The 18,766-nt window shown below is 49.6% G+C and overlaps 1 protein-coding gene across 1 annotated transcript in view; it reads left to right on the forward strand.

The window, feature by feature from the left end:
- Nucleotides 1-7,856: 7,856 nt before the first annotated feature.
- PTPN18 (protein tyrosine phosphatase non-receptor type 18) overlaps nucleotides 7,857-18,766 on the forward strand; it is a 59,931-nt gene continuing 49,021 nt past the window's right edge. Inside the window, exon 1 of the mRNA XM_077329382.1 lies at nucleotides 7,857-8,015. Coding sequence (XP_077185497.1) covers nucleotides 7,923-8,015 — 93 coding nt within the window. The 5' untranslated portion in view covers nucleotides 7,857-7,922. The remainder of the gene's footprint in view (nucleotides 8,016-18,766) is intronic.

Here is an 18,766-nt window from a genome sequence, read left to right on the forward strand (position 1 = left end):
AAAACACGCAAACAGGGCTGCGGCCCCCAAAACTGCCCCCTCCACCTCGTACTCCCAGGGGTAGTCAAACTGCGGCCCTCCAGATGTCCATGGACTACAATTCCCATGAGCCCCTGCCAGCAAATGCTGGCAGGGGCTCATGGGAATTGTAGTCCATGGACATCTGAAGAGCCGCAGTTTGACTACCCCTGCCTTAAGCAACCCCTGTCTGGGAAATTTTAGCTGGAGTCATTAGGAAAATTGGAAAGTTCCTACATTTTTAATTTTGTATGCCTTTAAATATTGCTACCAACCCTGAGCTATGCAAAAGGATAGGATATACATAAAATATTTTTATTGTTATTGTTATTTCCCCGACTGCTGCCCTAGGGTGGCCAGTCCCCAGGTGGCGGCTGGAGATCTCCTGGGAATACAACTCATCTGCAGGCAACGGAGAACAGTTTCCTTGGAGAAAATGGCCAAGTTGGAAGGGGGCCTTGCTGGTATTGGACCCCACTGAAGTCCCTCCCCAAGCCCCGCCTCATCAGGCTCCACCCCCACCCCAATCTCCAGGTTCTGGCAACCCTACTGAAAGGGACAAATCCCAATCGGTTTGTGTGTGCATGTAAAATGCCCATTGTTTTGCCATGGCCTTCCTCAGCATGACGATCTTCCTTCAAAGTACCAAACCTACCCAGCTTCCGAGACTGGATGAAATCGAGCTCCGCCATCTTGCCTTTGCCGCCATTCCAGTAACTCCCTTGCTGAAAGGATCCTTTAGGAGAAGAGGAATTATCTTTTTTGGGGGGGTCATCTGTCTTAGGTTGCCAATCTCCAGGTGGGAGCAGGTGGGGCCTGGAGATCTCTTTTTTTTTTTTTAAGAAAATTTTTATTTTTATTTTCCAGAGTAAAAGAGTAAAAGACAATGAGATACATGCAATCTATATTGTCAATACAGAAAAAGGAGGGTTATGCTCTTCATTTAATACACTTAGTTCCCTGTTTCAATCCCCTTTGTATTATTTTCTTAAATAGTTCAGGTAGGGGCCCCATTGTTCTTGAAAGGCCTCTTCTGTTTTTCCGTTAACTATTAGTGTCAGTTTAGCCATCTTGGCAAAGTCAGCTAGTTTATTCAGCCAGTCTTCTGTCGAGGGTAGTTCTTGCGTTTTCCATTTCTTGGCCAATTCTAGTCTTGCTGCCGTCGTCGCGTAGAAGAAGAAGCTCTGTGTGTGGGTTGGGAGGCACTGAGGAGGAACACTTAATAACATAGCTTCAGCTTTCATCGGGAATCTAAGACCCCACATTTTCTGCATAATAGTATGTATTTTTGCCCAAAACTTATAAACTTTTTCACATCTCCACCACATATTCTGGAGAAAATCCCTGCCTTGGAGGGGGGAAGTCTAGGGCATCGTACCATGCTGCGTTCCTTCACCAACCCAAATCCAGCCCTCCTAAATTCCGTCCTCCTAAACTCTGGAATTTCTTGGCTCGGCCTGTCACTTGTAAAGGGGGACTTCACCGTGCCAGGAAGATCCTTTCCTGTCATCTGAATCCCTCGCTCCTAATCCTTCTTGTCTCTAAAGTGGCAGTAAAACAAGCTTGTCCCCTTTTGTCTCCTTTTTACATAGTGAGGCCCAGCTGTCATTTCACCCCGGATGAAGGAGGGAATTGGGCATGTCCGAGGCAGCTTGCTGGCTGACCTTGGGCCCATCCCTCTCCCCCTCTCCTACCACACAAGCCTGTTGTTGTGAATATAAAAATGGAAGAGCGGAAAGTTGCTTCGGGTTCCCAATGAGGAGAAAAGCAGGGTATAAGTTTCTAAACAAAGCTAGCTGATGGTTTGGGCTTAGGTATGATTGGTGCAGCTGTGCTGAAGTCACATGCCGATGCCGGTGCGCCGATGACAGAAGAACGCTACGCTGCATCCGCATGACAAAGGGGAAAGGAACGTGGGATATACGGAGTGAGCGACAACAACCAAGGAGGTTATGGGCGTGTTAGCCGAGTTTGAATATGCAGAGAGGGTGGAGCACCAGGCTGCTTAAAGAATGAAAAGGTTTTATTTGTGAAGAGAAACAACTATGTACAGAAGAGGTAGAGACAACTAACTATGTAGCCAGCTGCAGTCTTCTGTTGTTCAGCGGTTTTGGAGGCAAGCAGGGGGAGGAGTGCTCAAAAATCAGGACACTGAAAATCACATTTGAAAATCATCAGGAAGTTGCTCTCTTGTGTATGCGAAATATATCTCTCCTCTGATGCCCCCTGCAGGACACCCTTTGTATTGGGCTCAGTTATACACACCAGAGATTTTGCATATTCGAGCAGGGCCTGTAAAGTGCTTTTAAGAAAGTGTGCAAGGCCAGATAGTGCTTTAGTCAGCTCGATGTAGTGGTTAGGAGCACAGACTTCTATTCTGATGAGCCGGATTTGATTCCCCGCTCTCCCACATGCAACCAGCTCACCACAGCACTGAGAAAGCTGTTCTGACCAAGCAGTAATATCAAGGCTCTCTCAGCTTCACCCATCTCACAGGATGTCTGTTGTGGGGAGAGGAAAGGGAAGGCGATTGTAAGCCACTTTGAGACTCCTTTGGGTAGAGAAAAGCGGCATATAAGAACCAACTCTTCTTCAATAAGAAGCCTTCCCTCCCTCACAGGGAGTCTGTTGTGGGGAGAGGAAAGGGAAGGCGACTGTAATCCACTTTGAGACTCTTTCTGGTAGAGAAAAGTGGCATATATGAACCAAGTCTTCTTCTTCATCTCTTCTTCTAGTCCAGCTTCTGATTGGCCCTTTGAGACCAGATTGGCTGCACAGATTTATTAATATGTGACTGAAGGCGTGTACAAAAATATGCTCAGTTTGAAAGGTGTCCTGGGGCAACCAGCAGATTCACACCTGCAGAGCGAAGAGCACCATTAAGACCTACAAAGTTTTATGCAAGCTATAATCCTCTTCAGATACATTGATACGGAAGTTTCCAGTCCATGCCTACAGGTAGAGGGCGATAAATTTATGTACTTCGCCATGCTTTCCCGCTGGAATTAAATCCAAACAAATGGTGACTGCATAAACGAACCTTGTTTTTCCTGTTTGGCCCTTGCATCTGTTCACCATCTTCAATAGGTTGCATGCTAATTTGTCGCTCACCCTCCACACATATCTGTTGACTTGTGACTTCCGTTTCAATGTATCTGAAGAAGCGCGCGTGCACAAGGATGCCTCTCGCTCGACTATAATGTGGTTGGACTATAAAGTGCCACTGAACTCAAATTTCGTCCTGTTATTATAATTAGCAGCATTGCTAGAGAGGGCTTCCACACACAGTCACTGGCCTGTGATTTCATCGGAAGAAAGGAAAAAACCCACTTCCCAATTCCAAGATAGCCTTATATTCCCCACACCAGTGGCTGAATCAGAGGTCGGCGGAAGATAAATATCTCCTTTTGTTTTTGATTCAGCAAATCAAAAGTAATGGACAGGGCAAAAGGAGGGAGTATTTCGGAAGGATTTCTGTAGACCCCCTTAAGAGCCTCCTTAGAACAGGAAGGAAGAGCTGTAACCCAGTGGTTCTCAGCCTGGTGGTCGGGACCACTGGGGTCGGACAGCTCTTTCAAAGGGGTTGTGGCAGGGCAAGCAGCTTGGCGGGTGGGGGGCACTGTTGCTGCTCCTCCTGAAGGGCTTAAGGTGCCCCTAGACTCAATTTTTATTCTTACAAATCATTGGTTTTCGTTACTTGGTTCGTTCCCTGCCCTTCTCTCCCAAAGTGGCCGATATCGCTCCTCTTCCATTTCACCCACACAACAGCCTTGCGGAGTAGATTGGGATAGAGCGTTCATCTGTCTGGAGCAGCGGAAAACAGCGAGATCAGCATGGTGGGACAAGAGGCAGAACTGAACTGAGAAACCCCCGGGGGGGGGAAACAATTTATATACAATCATGAACAAGGGATCTTCACGCCATGGGTCAGATTTGGTTTAATGTCTGTGAAAGAACACTTGTATAATTTTATGGTTGGGGGTCACCACAACATGAGGAACTGCATTTAAGGGTCGCGGCATTAGGAAGGTTGAGAACTACTGCTCTAACCAGATACATTAATAGACATCAGATAAATTCATGAAGGATAATTTTCTCATTGGCTATGAGCCATGGTGGTTGAGTGGAACCCAACATTCAGAGTCTTGGGCCAGTCGCCTTTCTCTCAGAGCTCTCTCAGCCCCACCTGCCCCACAGAGTGTCTATATAGCAGGGGAGAGGAAGGGCAGGCGATTGTAAGCCGCTCTGAGACTCCTTCAGCTAGCAAAAGGCGCGGCACCAAAATCCAGCTCTTCTTCTCTTCTTTAAGCCCAACACAGTTTCATTCCGGTGAGGGCGCATTCAGCTCTAAAAATGTCACATCTGTCTTCCCCCATTGCTTCTCGCCTCTAGGAGGTCATTGTGGTTAAGCCAGAAAGGAGCCTCCAGCCGTCAAGCACGCAAAGCGCTACGGGGAATTGTGCAAAGAACATCATCGGCTGAGAACTGGGCCACTTAAAATGTAAAAATTTATTTTTAGCCCGCCCTTCCAGTCAGTCTAGGCCAGTCACAGCATTCATAGTAACGTCAAAGGAAAGCTCAAACGTTATTAACTAGATATCCCCAAGTATAATTCCCACATGGGGATCTGGCTTTGGGAGATGGTCTTTCCATCTCTCTCAGCGGTGAGTTCAGCTTTTCGTTGGTGGATGTTATTTTGGGCCTCATCCATAGGCCTGGCACAATAGCTCCGTTTTACAGGCCCCGTGGAACTGACTGAGGCCGCCCAGGGCTCTGATCTCTCCTGGGAGCTCATTCCACCAGGCTGGGGCCAGGACCGAAAAGGCCCTGTCCATGGTTGAGGTCAGTCGAACCTCATTAGGATCCTGAGAAGATGTTGATCTTGGGGGAATATAAGGGAAAGGACGATCACGTAGGTACACTTGTCCTTTCTGAGCTTTTACGTGTCGCGTAAATTATATGAAATGGGTGCACCGATGCAATTAGGGATACTAACCTCTAGGTGGGGCCTGGACTTCTCCCACAATGACTTCTGCTGGCCATACTGCAGAACTCGGTTCCCCGTGGGGTCAATAACCTCCGGATGACAACAATCAGTTCTCCTCGAGCAGTGGTTCCCAACCTGCGGGTCGGGACCCCTTTGGGGGTTGAATGATCCTTTCACAGGGGTCGCGGCAGGGCAAGCGGCATGGTGGGGAGGGGTCGGCATCCACACAACGGCCTTGCGGGGTAGATCGAGAGAGAGCGTTTGTCTGTCTGGAGCAGCGGAAAAGAGCGAGATCAGCATGGTGGGACAAGAGGCAGAGCTGAACTGAGATACCCTGGGGAAAAATTATACATAATCATGAACCATGGATCTTCATGCCATTGCTCAGTTTCGGTTTACTTTCTGTGAAAGAACACTTGCCTAATTCTATGGTTGGGGGTCACCACAACACGAGGAACTGGATTAAAGGGTCACGGCATTAGGAAGGCTGAGGACCAGTGTCCTAGAGAACATGGCTGCTTTAGAAAAAGGACTCTTGCGGTGTTCTACCCTGGGGAGGCCCTTCATCTCCCCAAACCTTGTCTTCCCCCGGCATCTCCCCCTACATCTCCAGGGATTCCCCAGGCTGGAGCTGGCAACCCTGTCTGGTGGAAGGATCTCTGACCAGGACTGGAAACCTCCAGGGGACACCAGGGTGGAGTCCTGATGACTGGCATTGCTGCTACATCACTTCCTGTGCAAACACTCTAGGATTCACATGGAACTCTCTGGTTTAACTATATTGAGGGAATTGGCTGTCCTACCTGGAGGAAAGAAAAAGAACTGGGGGGGTTGTGCCCCGCTTATTCCTGCCCGAGGAAGTTTCAGAGCAACTTACAATTGCCTTCCCTTCCTCTCTCCACAACTGACACCCTGTGAGGGAGATGAAGATGAGAGAGTTCTGAGAGAACTGCGACTGGCCCAAGGTCAACCAGGAGGTTTCATGTGTCTCGAGGCAGCTTACAATCGCCTGCTTTTCCTCTCCACACAAGTCACCAGGCGAGATAGGTGGGTCTGAGAAAGCTCTGAGAGAACTGCCCAGAGAGGACTGCGACTAGCCCAAGGTCACCCAGCTGGCTGCATGCGGAGAAGCGGTGAATCAAACCCAGCTCTCCAGATTAGAAGCCTGTGCTCTTAACCACAGCTGGGGGCAGGGGATTTTGTGTCACGTGCCTGATCAAACTTAGTTCACCCCATATACACTTTCCCACATGCCGTTTCCTGCCTTGGTGTCGGCCACCCTAAATGCAGTTGTGAAAACTGAGTGCTTCAAGAAGAAAGACTCGTTTGTGGTAGGAGGGAGGCTATGTTGGAGGCTAATGGTTTTTTACATCCGTTTTAAGTTGTTAACCACCTTGGTGGTCCTTGAGAGGGTGGAAAAGCAGGATATAAATCTTGTAAATAAACAAACACGAGCGGGAAGAGGGAAATGCTTGGGCGGAAACAGCCAATTAGGACGCACCCTGGGGCCAAAACCTGGGTCCGGCATGTGCACCCATACGGCTTCCTTGAGGCAATCATAATTAAGAGGCGTTTGGGTTGCCAACCCGCAGGTGGAGGCTGGTGAATCTCCCTGAATCGCAGCTGATCTGTGGGCTACAGAGATTAATTCCCCTGGACAGAATGGCAGCTTTGGGGGTTGGGCTGCACGGCATTACACCCTGCTGAAGCCCCTCCCCTCTCCAAACCCTGACCTTTGTAGTCTCCACCCCTAAAATCTCCAGGTAGTTTCCCAACCAAAGCTGGCAACCCAAAGAGGTCTCTTTGAAACAGCTTTTCATTTGCTCCTGGCATCTCTGACCGTGTTGCCGGGTTGCTGGGTAGGGTTGACAGATCCAGGCCGAGAAACTCCTGGAGATTTGGGCGCTGTGTCTGCAGACCTGCCGAGGACCAAGCTTGAGCCCCAAGGCAGGATCATTGTCCTGCATCGCAATGAGGCAACGGGCAGCTAGACCCCGATGACCGGATCTAGCCGGTCGGAAGTGAAACAGACCAAAAGCGCACATTCTGGGGGATCCCCAGGCCCCACCTGGAGGCTGGCATCCCTGAACCTCAGTGAGATATGATGCCCTAGAGTCCCCCCTCCAAAGCATCCGCTTCCTCCAGGGACCCGGATCTCTGTAATCTGGAGATGAGCTGCAATTCCAGGGGATCTCCCGGCCCCACCTGGAGGCTGGCATCCCTGAACCTCAGTGAGATACAATGCTCTAGAGTTCTCCCCCCCCCCCCCCAAAAAAAGCATCCACTTCCTCCAGGCACCCTGATTTCTGTAGTCTGGAAATAAGCTCTAATTCCTGGGAATCTCCAGGCCCCACCTGGAAGCTGGCACCCCTCGAGCAGGTGAAAGCCACTCTGCGAATGACCCTAGATGCATACGGCCTTTTTAGCCCCCCACTATCCTTTATGTCCTTCCCCAGGTTTGCACCTTGTTCAGCACCCTGCAAGGCAGCCACCTGCGGGAGCAAACTGTTGCCTTTCCTCTTGCCACCCTACGCTTGCTTCCACTGAATCAGGTGGGACTCACTTCTCGGCCAACGCGCACCCCCTGCCTGCTTTTTGTGCCTCCGGAGCCGTTGCCAAAGCCTTGAGATGCAGGCCGACCGTTCCCCACCCCAGCCACAAGAACTGCGGCCCGGGCTTCACCTGAAGCCTCTCGGGCCGCCGCCTCGGATGCCTGGAATGCACACCCTGCTTGCCGGGTGCAGCCCAGTTGCACTCCCTTTTAAAGAAAGGGCCAAACGTCAGCCAGGTCCGGGCCCATCCCACCGGCTGCACCGGAGAGGCGTGGTGTAGGAGCCTGAACTTCCTCTTCGCCTTTCAAAAGGCTCCTCCGCTTTGATTCTCGAGCTGGTCGGTCCCTCTCTCTCCGGCAGAGGGGATGAGCCGCTGCGCAGAGAACCTGAGGGCCTTCCTGGCCCAGGTGGAAGCCAAAGCCGGGCAGGAGAAAGGGCAGCTGGCCGAGGAATTCCAGGTGAGCAGCCCTCCCTGGGAGGGGGAGAAGGTGGCTCGGCGTATTCCTAGATTCGGCTTCTGCCTGGCTGTCACCGGACAGCACCTGTTGAGGCCGGTCCCCTGCAATTAGGGAGTGGACAACGTAGCAGCCGCCCGCTGTCTCTCGCCTTATGAGCTGCAGGGGTAGGCGGAAATCCAACGGGTGCAGCTTTTCCTACCTCCGTGACTCTGAGCAAGCTTCCCACCTGCTGCTTTTCTGTTTTCTGGTTGTTGGCAAAGGTACAGGTGGCCTGGAGGAAAGCGGGCGGTTGCTCTTCGGGAAGGGTCAGGCCGAGAGCGAATTGGGGTGCTGAACCTCCGCCCGCCCAGAGTGGGGTCAGGGTCTGGAGGGGAGGGACAAGGGAAGAGGCTCTGAGTCATGGCTCTACTAAAGGCTCCTGGGCCTGGGAGAATAAAGGCAGGAGGGGGCTTACCATCTTGAGCACTAATGTTTTTTGTGGGTAGAGGATTGGGTTACGGCAGCAGTGGCCAAACAGTGGCTCTCCAGATGTCCATGGACTACAATTGCCATGAGCCCCTGCCAGCTGGCAGGGGCTCGTGGTAATTGTAGTCCCTGGATATCTGGAGAGCCACAGTTTTACCACTCCTGGGCTAGGGACAGGGAGAGCCAGGATCAGATCCCTGTTGTATCCTGGAAATTTGCTGGGAGAACTTGTGCCGGTCATATCCTTTCAGCGTAGCCTACCTCACAGGGGTGTTGTGAAAATAAGACAGAGGAGGAGAGGACGACATGAGCTATTTTGGATCCCTGCCGGCAAGGAAGGTGGGGTATAAACGAAGTACGCAAATACTTCCGATTCTGGGAAGATTCAAAGGTGTGGCAGGTTACCGTGTCAGCGATAGGGTTGTGGGTGTCCTGCGTGATGCAGGGGGTTGGACTAGATGACCCAGGAGGTCCCTTCCAACTCTATGATTCTATGAAATAGATATCTTCGGGTGGGTCGCCGCGTTGGTCTGAAGCACCAGAACTACATTCAAGCCCAGCAGCACCTTTAAGACCAACCAGGTTTCATTCTAGGCATGAACTTTCATGCTCATGCACGCGCCTACGGATGCACGCTTCTTCAAATTGCAATAAATAGCTCTTGCCGTTGCTGCAGAACCACAAGGCTTGCGTCGTGTGTGCACAGGACGAGCAGTAGCCTCTGAGTGGGCGCACAGAGGCCAGAATCACATACTCGTTTCCAGAAGACGGGTCAATTCCCGGGGAGAAAAACGACGGTTTCCGTGTGGGAACTCTATGGCCGTGCACCCCAGTGAGGTTCCCCCCTCTCAGAAAAGCCAGTCTTTCGGGATCAAAAGACACATGCACACTCCATCTAGCCTTGGGAGAACCTCACAGGATATTGTGATTATTGAGAATAAGGACTGCAGTGTCCTTTGATTCCTCTAAAACAGTGGTTCTCAACCTTCCTAATGCCGTGACCCCTGGGAAAAGGGTCAATCGACCCCCCCCAGGGGTCACGACCGCCACGTTGAGAACTGCTGCTCTAAAACCCCATACGAAGGCAAAAATCTCTTGTGGCTGTCAGCATGTCGAATCTCTTTCAATTGTTGCGTCCCCCTTAAAAGAATCTTAGAAAGTCCTCGGGGATGTTCGGTCAGGGATCACTACCGTTTTTACGGAAGAACCGTTTCCAGGGCTTGGCTCAGAGCCACAAGAATTCATTGGGTTTGAAATGGCCTTCTCTTTTGTGCTTGGATTTCTGGCTTCTGGCAGAAGATGGGAGGGGGTCAGGGTGGCCAAATCTGGGTAGGGGAACTCCTGGAGATTTGAGGGTGAAGATGGGAGAGGGCCAGGGCCGCAGTGGAGGACAATGACCCAGAATCCACCAGTTTCCTCTAATTTTCTCCCCTGCCGAGCAGAACAGTTCAGCTCCTGAGCAGAACGAAACTGCTGAAATCTTAAAACGAGAAAGGAACTGGAACACAAGCTGTGCCAATATAGAATCACAGAGTTGGAAGGGACCCCCTGGGTCATCTAGTCCAACCCCCCACACTATGCAGGGCACTCACATCCCATTCGCTCATCCACTGTCACCTGCCACCCCCTTGAGCCTTCTCAGAATCAGCCTCTCTGTCAGATGGCTCTCCAGCCTCTGCTTTAAAATTTCCAAAGATGGAGAACCCACCGCCTCCCGAGGAAGCTTGTTCCACTGAGGAACCGCTCTGACTGTTAGGAACTTTTTCCGGATGTTTAGATGGAATTTCTTTTGCCTTAATTTCATCCCATTCGTTCTGGTCCGTCCCTCCGGGGCAAGAGAGAACCACTCTGCCCCATCCTCTACATGGCAGCCTTCTAAATACTTGAAGATGGTGATCAGACCCCCTCTCAGTCGTCTCCTCTCCAGGCAAAACAGACCAAGCTCCCCGAACCTTTCCTCATATGTTTTGGTCTCCAAGAACAGCCATTAGAACAGCCTTTCCCAATTCTTTTACCATTGAGAAACTCCTGAAACATTCTTCAGGCTTCAAGAAACCCCAAAAGCCAATGTGCAGAATATGGTTGGGGAGCAGAGCTGTGGACACACCTACCTGAGGACCCTCCCCTTCTAATCCACTTCAGGCCCCTGTGACCATATATGGCCGTATCACGATAAAAGCTTAACAAATCTAGAAAATATATTAAATTAATTAACTCCCACCCATTCAGGAAACCCTTCCAGGGCTGTCAAGAAACCCCAGAGTTTCCCGAAGCCCAGGTTGAGAAAGACGGCATTTGAATTGCTTCATGTCCTCGAGTGCTAGTAAACAGGTACAGGACTTGCTGGAGTGTACGGTTTAAATTAATAACTCCCAAAGGCTCTATGCATAGCCTCAGAGAAAATCAGATTCTAAAGCCATATTAATGTCTCAATGCCACTGACCAGCACATATAGGCTGGATAAAGGATCTGGTTTTCTCTTAGGCATACATAGAGCATCTGGGTGACCTTGTGTTCACCACGGCACTGAGAAAGCTGTTCTGACCAAGCAGTGATATCAGGGCTCTCTCAGCCTCACCCACCCCACAGGGTGTCTGTTGTGGGGAGAGGAAGGGGAAGGCAAACGTAAGCCACTTTGAGACTCCTTTGGGTAGGGAAAAGCAGCATATGAGAACCAACTCTTCTTCTTAATCTATGGTCTATCGCCTGGATGATGCTGTCACCTGTTTGCGAGGCCAGCTGGTTTCCCACTGACCCAGATCCATGCATCTTTTCCATATCCTGCCAGACGGTCAAGGGGATGACTCCTTCTCCCCCTTGAATCAGTTTCTGTACATCATGTGCCCCCGATGGACAGGAACAGGTCACATTGCGGATGAGCTGACGCTGGACGGGCTTTAGATAGACTGCAAGGGGAGGGGGAAAGGGGATTGGAACAGATCATTTCTCCGTACGTGGTGCTGTGATTCAGGGAACAGAAAACAGCCAGTTCGATCCTTTGGAGCAGTTATAGGTGTTGATCAATTTCCTGGAGAGGTCTTTGGGTTTTCTGTTAATCCAAGAATCAGGGAGAGGTAACGGGAAATTCTCTGGCACCCAGCATGGCTAATTCATTTATGTCATTCTTGGAGGCTAAATTTGTGTAAATCCTGGCATTCCGACTCAAACCTCCAAGATCATTGGTCCCCAACCTTTTTGAGGTTGGGGACCGGCAGGGCAACTGCCCGCCCGCGCATGCCGCTTATGCGCAGCCGTGCATGCGCTGCTGGAATGCGTGAAAGTGCCGCGCATGTGCGATTTCGGCCGCACATGGGACATGTGCACATTTGTGGCCCGGCCACGCATGCGCAATGTGCGGGCGCGGCCCTGATTCCCTCTCCCCCCCTCCCGCAGTAAGAAGCTTCCCGGGCCGCAAGCTTGCGGCCTGGGAAGTTTTTTACTGCGGGGGGGGGGGCGGGGAGAGGGAGCCGTGGCCCAGCGCCAAGGCCTTCGCAGCCCGGCACCGGGCCGCAGCCTGCGGGTTGGGGACCACTGTCCAAGATGATGGTGTTATCTGTTCAGTCGTGTCCGACCCTTGGCGATTCTACAGGAAAGTTTTCACCATACGTTTCTGTCAATGACTGCTTCTTTTAGTTGGTTCATGGTCATCCCTGTGTCGGCTTCGATCGTGTCGAGCCAGCAGATCCTTTGGCGACCACGTTTCCTTTTGCTGCTGACCATGCTGAGCATTAATGATTTTTCTAGTGAGTTTGATCGCATGATGTGTCCAAAGTTAGTGAGCTTTAGCTGTAATAATGACATAGTTGGTTTGCTCCTCTCTAAAACTCTCTTGTTGGTAACTTTGGCTGTCCATGGGATTCGCGGCATTTGTCTCCAACACCCTAATTCGAAAGCATCTCTTCTCCTCCTGTCTTCCTTCTTCACGCTCCAGCTTTCACATCCATAGCTTGTTATATTAGTTCATGGTAGTTCTAGCCATATTCCCACTCAGAAATGCGAATGGAATCCAGCTGTCTTCTTGGCCCATTCTCTATGAGCCGGAGTGGGTCACAGCCTCACAGGCCTGGCCCCGCAAAGCCGCTCGCTCTCATCGTCCGTGGCTCTCTGTGCAAATACCTCTGAGCGGTTGTATAACCGGCCCCATTTCCCGAGCGTGGCATCCATCGCAATGCCAAGCTCTGTCTCTCTCACACACACACCCCCCCGCAGGCACGCCTCGCCGTCCCGTGTTCAAAGGAAGGCCCAGAGACACATCTGGAGTAAGTTGATAGGAAATGTATTTTTATTTTCCCCAGGAGTTACAAAATCTCCGGCATTCCAGAGCCCTACCGCACCTAATGTTTTCTCTTGCTTGGCGTGGCATCACATGCTGAGCCAATTGGGCACCACTGGGAAACGCACAAGCAAAACAAGAGAATAAGGAAGGAGGTTCAAGTGGCTTTGCCATTTGCCCACTGGCAGTGGGAAAGCCCCCATCCTCAGCCGGGGTCAGTTTAAGGATTCACAGGGCCTAGGATTGCCAGCTCTGGGTAGGGAAATACCCAGAGACTTTGGGAGTAGGGCCCAGAATGGGCGGGATTTGGGGCAGGGTAGAGTCTAATGCTATAGACCTTAGTAGAGTCTAATGCTATAGAGCAGGGGTAGTCAACCTGTGGTCCTCCAGATGTTCATGGACTACAATTCCCATGAGCCCCTGCCAGCAAATGCTCATGGGAATTGTAGTCCATGAACATCTGGAGGACCACAGGTTGACTACCCCTGCTATAGAGTCCACCCTCCAAGGAAGCCAATTTCAAGGGAACAGATCTCTGTAGTCTGGATAGGATTCTGGGTTGAGGAATACCTGGAGATTTTGGGGGTGGAGCCTGGAGTGGGGGGAATTTGGGGCAGGGAGGGACCTAAGTGGAGTCTGATGCTATGGAGTCCCCCCTCCCTAGCAGCCATTTTCTCCAGGGGAACTGGTCTCTGTAGTCTGGATAGGGTTGCCAGCTCTGGGTTGGGGGATACCTGGAGACTTTGGGGGTGGAGCCAAGAATGGGTGGGATTTGGGACAGGGAGGGGCCACAGGGGAGTCTAATGCTATGGAGTCCCCCCTCCCAAGCAGCCCTTTTCTCCAGGGGAACTCATCTCTGTCACCTGAGCTATAACCCGCATCTCTTATGGGGCCCATAGCTCCAGATTCATGGGGTCTTAGCAGAGCACACCTGTAGCAGTAGGGCACCCTTAGTTCTCGCATTCTGCAAGCCACATATCTATGAGGACCCCCCACAATCACAGTGTGAAGGCCCCATAACCATATAGCACTGAGGGGCCCCATGAACTGTGGGGCGCATAGCACATGGTTCATGTGCTACTAGGATAAATCTCTTCTCCGCTCAGCCTCAATCCCCCAGAAGCATTACGAAGAGGCAGAATATGTGTTTATTTATTTAAAACGTTTCTCTGCCACCTTCCCACAACCTTTCCAGCCACAACAGCAAAGATCAGAGCATTAAAAAAATATATTAAAACTTTCAACAGCATTTGACATGTATATATATATATATATATATAAAATATTTCAACAGCCAAATCATACATATTGCCATACAAACACAGCACAATCAGGAAGAGGAAAGGACCTTAAAAAAAGGATGCCCTAGGGATTTCCCCATGTGTGTACCATAAATATGGGGGGAAATTCCTAGAATGTCACCCAGAAGTGACTTCACGTCTTTGCCAAACTGCAAAGGAACCCTCCTCATAATTCCCTGGCCTTTGCAAAGGACACACTGCCAATCCCCTACGTTCAAGCTTACAGGGAAGAGACATTATTGTCCAGGAATCATTGGCCGGTATCTTCTTGGTTCAGCATGAAAAACATTGTTCTGCCATGTTACTAGTTAGAGCGGTTTCTCACTGTAACAGGCTTCCTCGGGAGGCAGTGGGTTCTCCATCTTTGGAGGTTTTTAAACAGAGGCTGGAGAGCCATCTGACGGAGAGGCTGATTCTGTGAAGATTCAAGGGGGTGGCAGGTGACAGTTGATGAGCGATAGGGTTGGGAGTGTCCTGCATACTGCAGGGGGTTGGACTAGATGACCCAGGAGGTCCCTTCCAACTCTATGATTCTATGATTCTACTGATTTTGCACTCTTAAAAATCAGCACACTTCTGTTTGCTTCCATAGAATCATAGAGTTGGAAGGGATCTCCTGGATCATCTAGTCCAATCCCAGCACAGTTTCTTCTAATTTTCTCCCCTGTCGAGTGGAGTAATTCACTACCTGAGCAGAACAAAATTGCTGTAATCTTAAAACAATGAGAAAGGACCTGGAACACAAGCCGTACCATTATAGATTCATAGAATCATAGAGTCAGATCTCCTCGGTCAACCCCCCTTGCACTATGCAGGACACTCACATCCCATTCGCTCATCCACTGTCACCTGCCACCCCCTTGAGCCTTCACAGAATCAGCCTCTCCGTCAGATGGCTCTCCAGCCTCTGTTTAAAAATCTCCAAAGATGGAGAACCCACCATCTCCCGAGGAAGCCTGTTCCACTGAGAAACCGCGTTAACTGTCAGGAACTTCTTCCAGATGTTTAGACGGAATTTCTTTTGAATTCATTTCATCCCATTGGTTCTGGTCCGTCCCTCCCGGGCAAGAGAGAACAACTCTGCTCCATCCTCTACATGGCAGCCTTTTCAATATTTGAAGGTGGTTATTAGATCCCCTCTCAGTTGTCTCCTCTCCAGGCTAAACAGACCAAGCTCTCCCAACCTTTCTCCAAATCCCTCACCATCTCTGTTGCTCTCCTCTGGACACGTTCCAGTTTGTCTACATCCTTCTTCAACTATGGTACCCATCCAGAAACCATCCGGGTATACCTTTGTCCTTGACATGCCAAATTCCTGTAGATTCTAGCTTAGCTTTTGCCCTGACCAAGGAACTAATTTTTTTTGAAATGTCACCGCTTAATTTATCATTACTAAGAAGGTCACACATTTCTTAAATGACGCATTCAACCGTCAAACTTTCTGTGTTGGACTGTGCCAACCAGATGCGAGCGGATCACCTTACCTGTTCGGTTTGACACCTAGTGATTCAAACGCCTGCCGGACAGGTTTGTGTCCTTCCATCCAAAAATGCTACGCACACGTGAAATTGCCACTGAGCCAAAGGAGCAGTAAAGCAAGTTGCTAAGGGCAATTTACACAAACACCAGGACTGTTATAATATTTGTGGCGGATTTCTGAACTAAAGAAGAAGAAGAAGAAGAAGAAGAAGAAGAAGAAGAAGAAGAAGAAGAAGAAGAAGAGTTGGTTCTTAGATGCCACTTTTATCTACCCGAAGGAGTCTCCAAGTGGCTTACAGTCGCCTTCCCTTTCCTCTCCCCGCAAGAGACACCCTGTGAGGTGGGTGAGGCTGAGAGAGCCCTGATATTACTGAAGAAGAAGAAGAGTTGGTCCTTATATGCTGCTTTTCTCTAGCTGAAGGAGTCTCAAAGCGGCTTCCAATCACCTTCCCTTTCCTCTCCCCACAACAGACACCCTGTGAGGTCGGTGAGGCTGAGTGAGCCCTGATATTACTGAAGAAGAAGAGTATCAAAGCGGCTTACATTCACCTTCCCTTTCCTCTCCCCGCAAGAGACACCCTGTGATGGAGATGAGGCTGAGAGTGCCCTGATATTCCTGCTCGGTCAGAACAGTTTTCTCAGTGCCGTGGCGAGCCCAAGGTCACCCAGCTGGCTGCATGTGGGGGAGTGCAGATTCGAACCCGGCATGCCAGATTAGAAGTCCGTACTCCTAACCACTACACCCAACTGCAGGTTCCATGGACTGCAAAAATCACAAATAAGGAAATACTACAGTGCAAAAAGCCCCATCTATCACTGGTGGGCAAATTCACAAAACTCCGGCTCACTTACTTTGGCCGTATCATGCAATCCATTATGCTAAGATGGGTCACTGGGAAAAGGAAGCCAGGCTGACAAAGAACACAGTGGCTAGACACGATCAAAATGGACACTGGCCAGAACATTACACAACTAAAATAAGTGGTACGAGATTGAAAATCATGGTAGCAGTCAAGTCAGACTCGACTGAATGACTAACGTCATCTTCATGTCATTTGCAAACTTTGTATAAAACCTGGAGATGTGTATTTGGCTGTATGCTGCTTGTTCAATTTGCATTCGTTTGAATAACAAACTTTCTTGCAGATGTCTTGCAGACTGCATTAAAGAATATGTTATTTTCTTTTTTAAAAAATCCCTTGTTTATGCATAAGGATTTAAAACATCTAGCAGGCACACAAGGGAACTCCACAAATAAAATAAGGAGCCATTATCATTGAATGATTTTGGTTCCATTTGGGTTGCCAGCTCCAGGTAGGGAGATTCCTGGAGATGAGGGAGGTGAACCAGGGGAGGCTGGGGCTTGAAGCGCAAAGGACCTCAGCTGGGTATAAGGTGGTAGAGTCCTCTCCCAAGTGGTCCTTCTCGACAGGGAAACGGATCTCTGTAGTCCAGAGATCAGTTGTAGTTTCAGGAAACTGCCAGGCCAGACCTGGAGGTTGGGAACTCTGCTGTTTGTCACAGGCAGCCTGCAACCACTAATTTCTCCCACCCTCTTCCTACCCTCCTCAGAACCCCACACAAGCTGGTCTTTACCTTTTAAACATCCCATAAAATACCTCTACCTCCCTTCCCGTAGTTCTGCCCTTGTTCCCCATTTTATCTCTGCCTGTGACTGCTGTTTCTCCAGGGCAACTTCCTTTTCGCCAGCTGAAAGGTCTTTTGCAATGCAACCTTAAAACAAAGTCGCGGTGTTCTAAATCCACTGAAATCGAAAGGGTGTAAGTCTGCTACGGACTGCACTGGGGCTCTCTATCTCAGCTGACCTCTATTATTAAGAAGAACAAAAATAAAAGAACTGGTTTTCATATCCTGCCTTCCGCTGCCCGAAGGAGTCTCAAAGCGGCTTACATTCGCCTTCCCTTTCCTCTCCCCACAACAGGCACCCTGTGAGGGAGGTGAGGCTGAGAGAGCCCTGATATTACTTAAGAAGAAGAGTTGGTTCTTATATGCCGCTTTTCTCTACCCGAAGGAGCCTCAAAGTGGCTTACATTCGCCTTCCCTTTCCTCTCCCCACAGCAGATACTCTGTGAGGGAGGTGGATCTGAGAGAGCTCAGAACTATCAGGACTGTGACTAGCCCAAGGTCACCCAGCTGGCTGCCTGTGGAGGAGCGAGGAATCAGACCCAGCTCACCAGATTAGAAGCTGCCGCTCTTAACCACCGTACCACCATGCTGGAACTGAATGTCCTCTACACAGATGTAACCACCGGCCTCTTTCCCAGCTATAACCAAATTTAATTACATTTAGAAATTTATCCCTTATTCCCTTTTGTTTTCTCACCCCCACCCCCTCCTATTATCTTCTTCACAGTCAGGTTTATAATGCAAATCCCATGGGGGAAAGACCTCTTCTGGTTTCCCTTCTGAACAACTACAAAGTTCTAAAATGAGCCCAGCTTCGTAAATAATATAGTGATTTTTAAAAGCAGGGCTTTTTTTGGGCTGGAGTTGATGTATCTGGTCATATAAGGTCATATCACCCAATAAATTTAAGAAATGTATAAAAAATTAACTGCCACCCAATGGAGAAACCCTTCCAGGGCTGTCAAGAAACCTCAGAGTTGCATGAATCCCTGGTAGATAAAGCCTGATTTAATGGTTCTTCTTATTATGTAACTTTTGTTGATGTTAATTGGGGGGGTTTATGGAGATTTTATTGTGTTTTAACTATTTATGTTGTAAACCGCCCTGAGACCTATTTGGAGAAGGGCGGTCTAAAAATTAAATAATAATAATAATAATAATAATAATAATAATAATAATAATAATAATAATAATAATAATAATAGAGGTGCTCAGAGAGGGCCGAGTTCAACTCATGTACTGTTTGCCATTCAGAAAACAGGAATCGTATTTGACAGTCTGTTCATCTGTTTGTCGACCCATTGATGATGGTTCAGCAGTTTACGGCACCCTATTCCTTCTTACCAGAGCACTGCGGCACCAGTTGGCCTTGGAGCATGAGAGCCCCCCCCCCTTCCATTTTTTATGCCATCGTGCAACTGCTTGGTGTAGTGATTAGGAATGTGGACTTCTAATCTGGCAAGCTGGGTTCGATTCTGCGCTCCCCCACATGCAGCCAGCTGGGTGACCTTGGGCTTGTCACAGCACTGATAAAACTGTTCTGACCAAGCAGGAATATCAGGGCACTCTCAGCCCCACCTCCCTCA

Source organism: Paroedura picta, chromosome 3 (assembly GCF_049243985.1).
Source record: "Paroedura picta isolate Pp20150507F chromosome 3, Ppicta_v3.0, whole genome shotgun sequence".
NCBI classification, from domain to species: Eukaryota; Metazoa; Chordata; class Lepidosauria; order Squamata; family Gekkonidae; genus Paroedura; species Paroedura picta.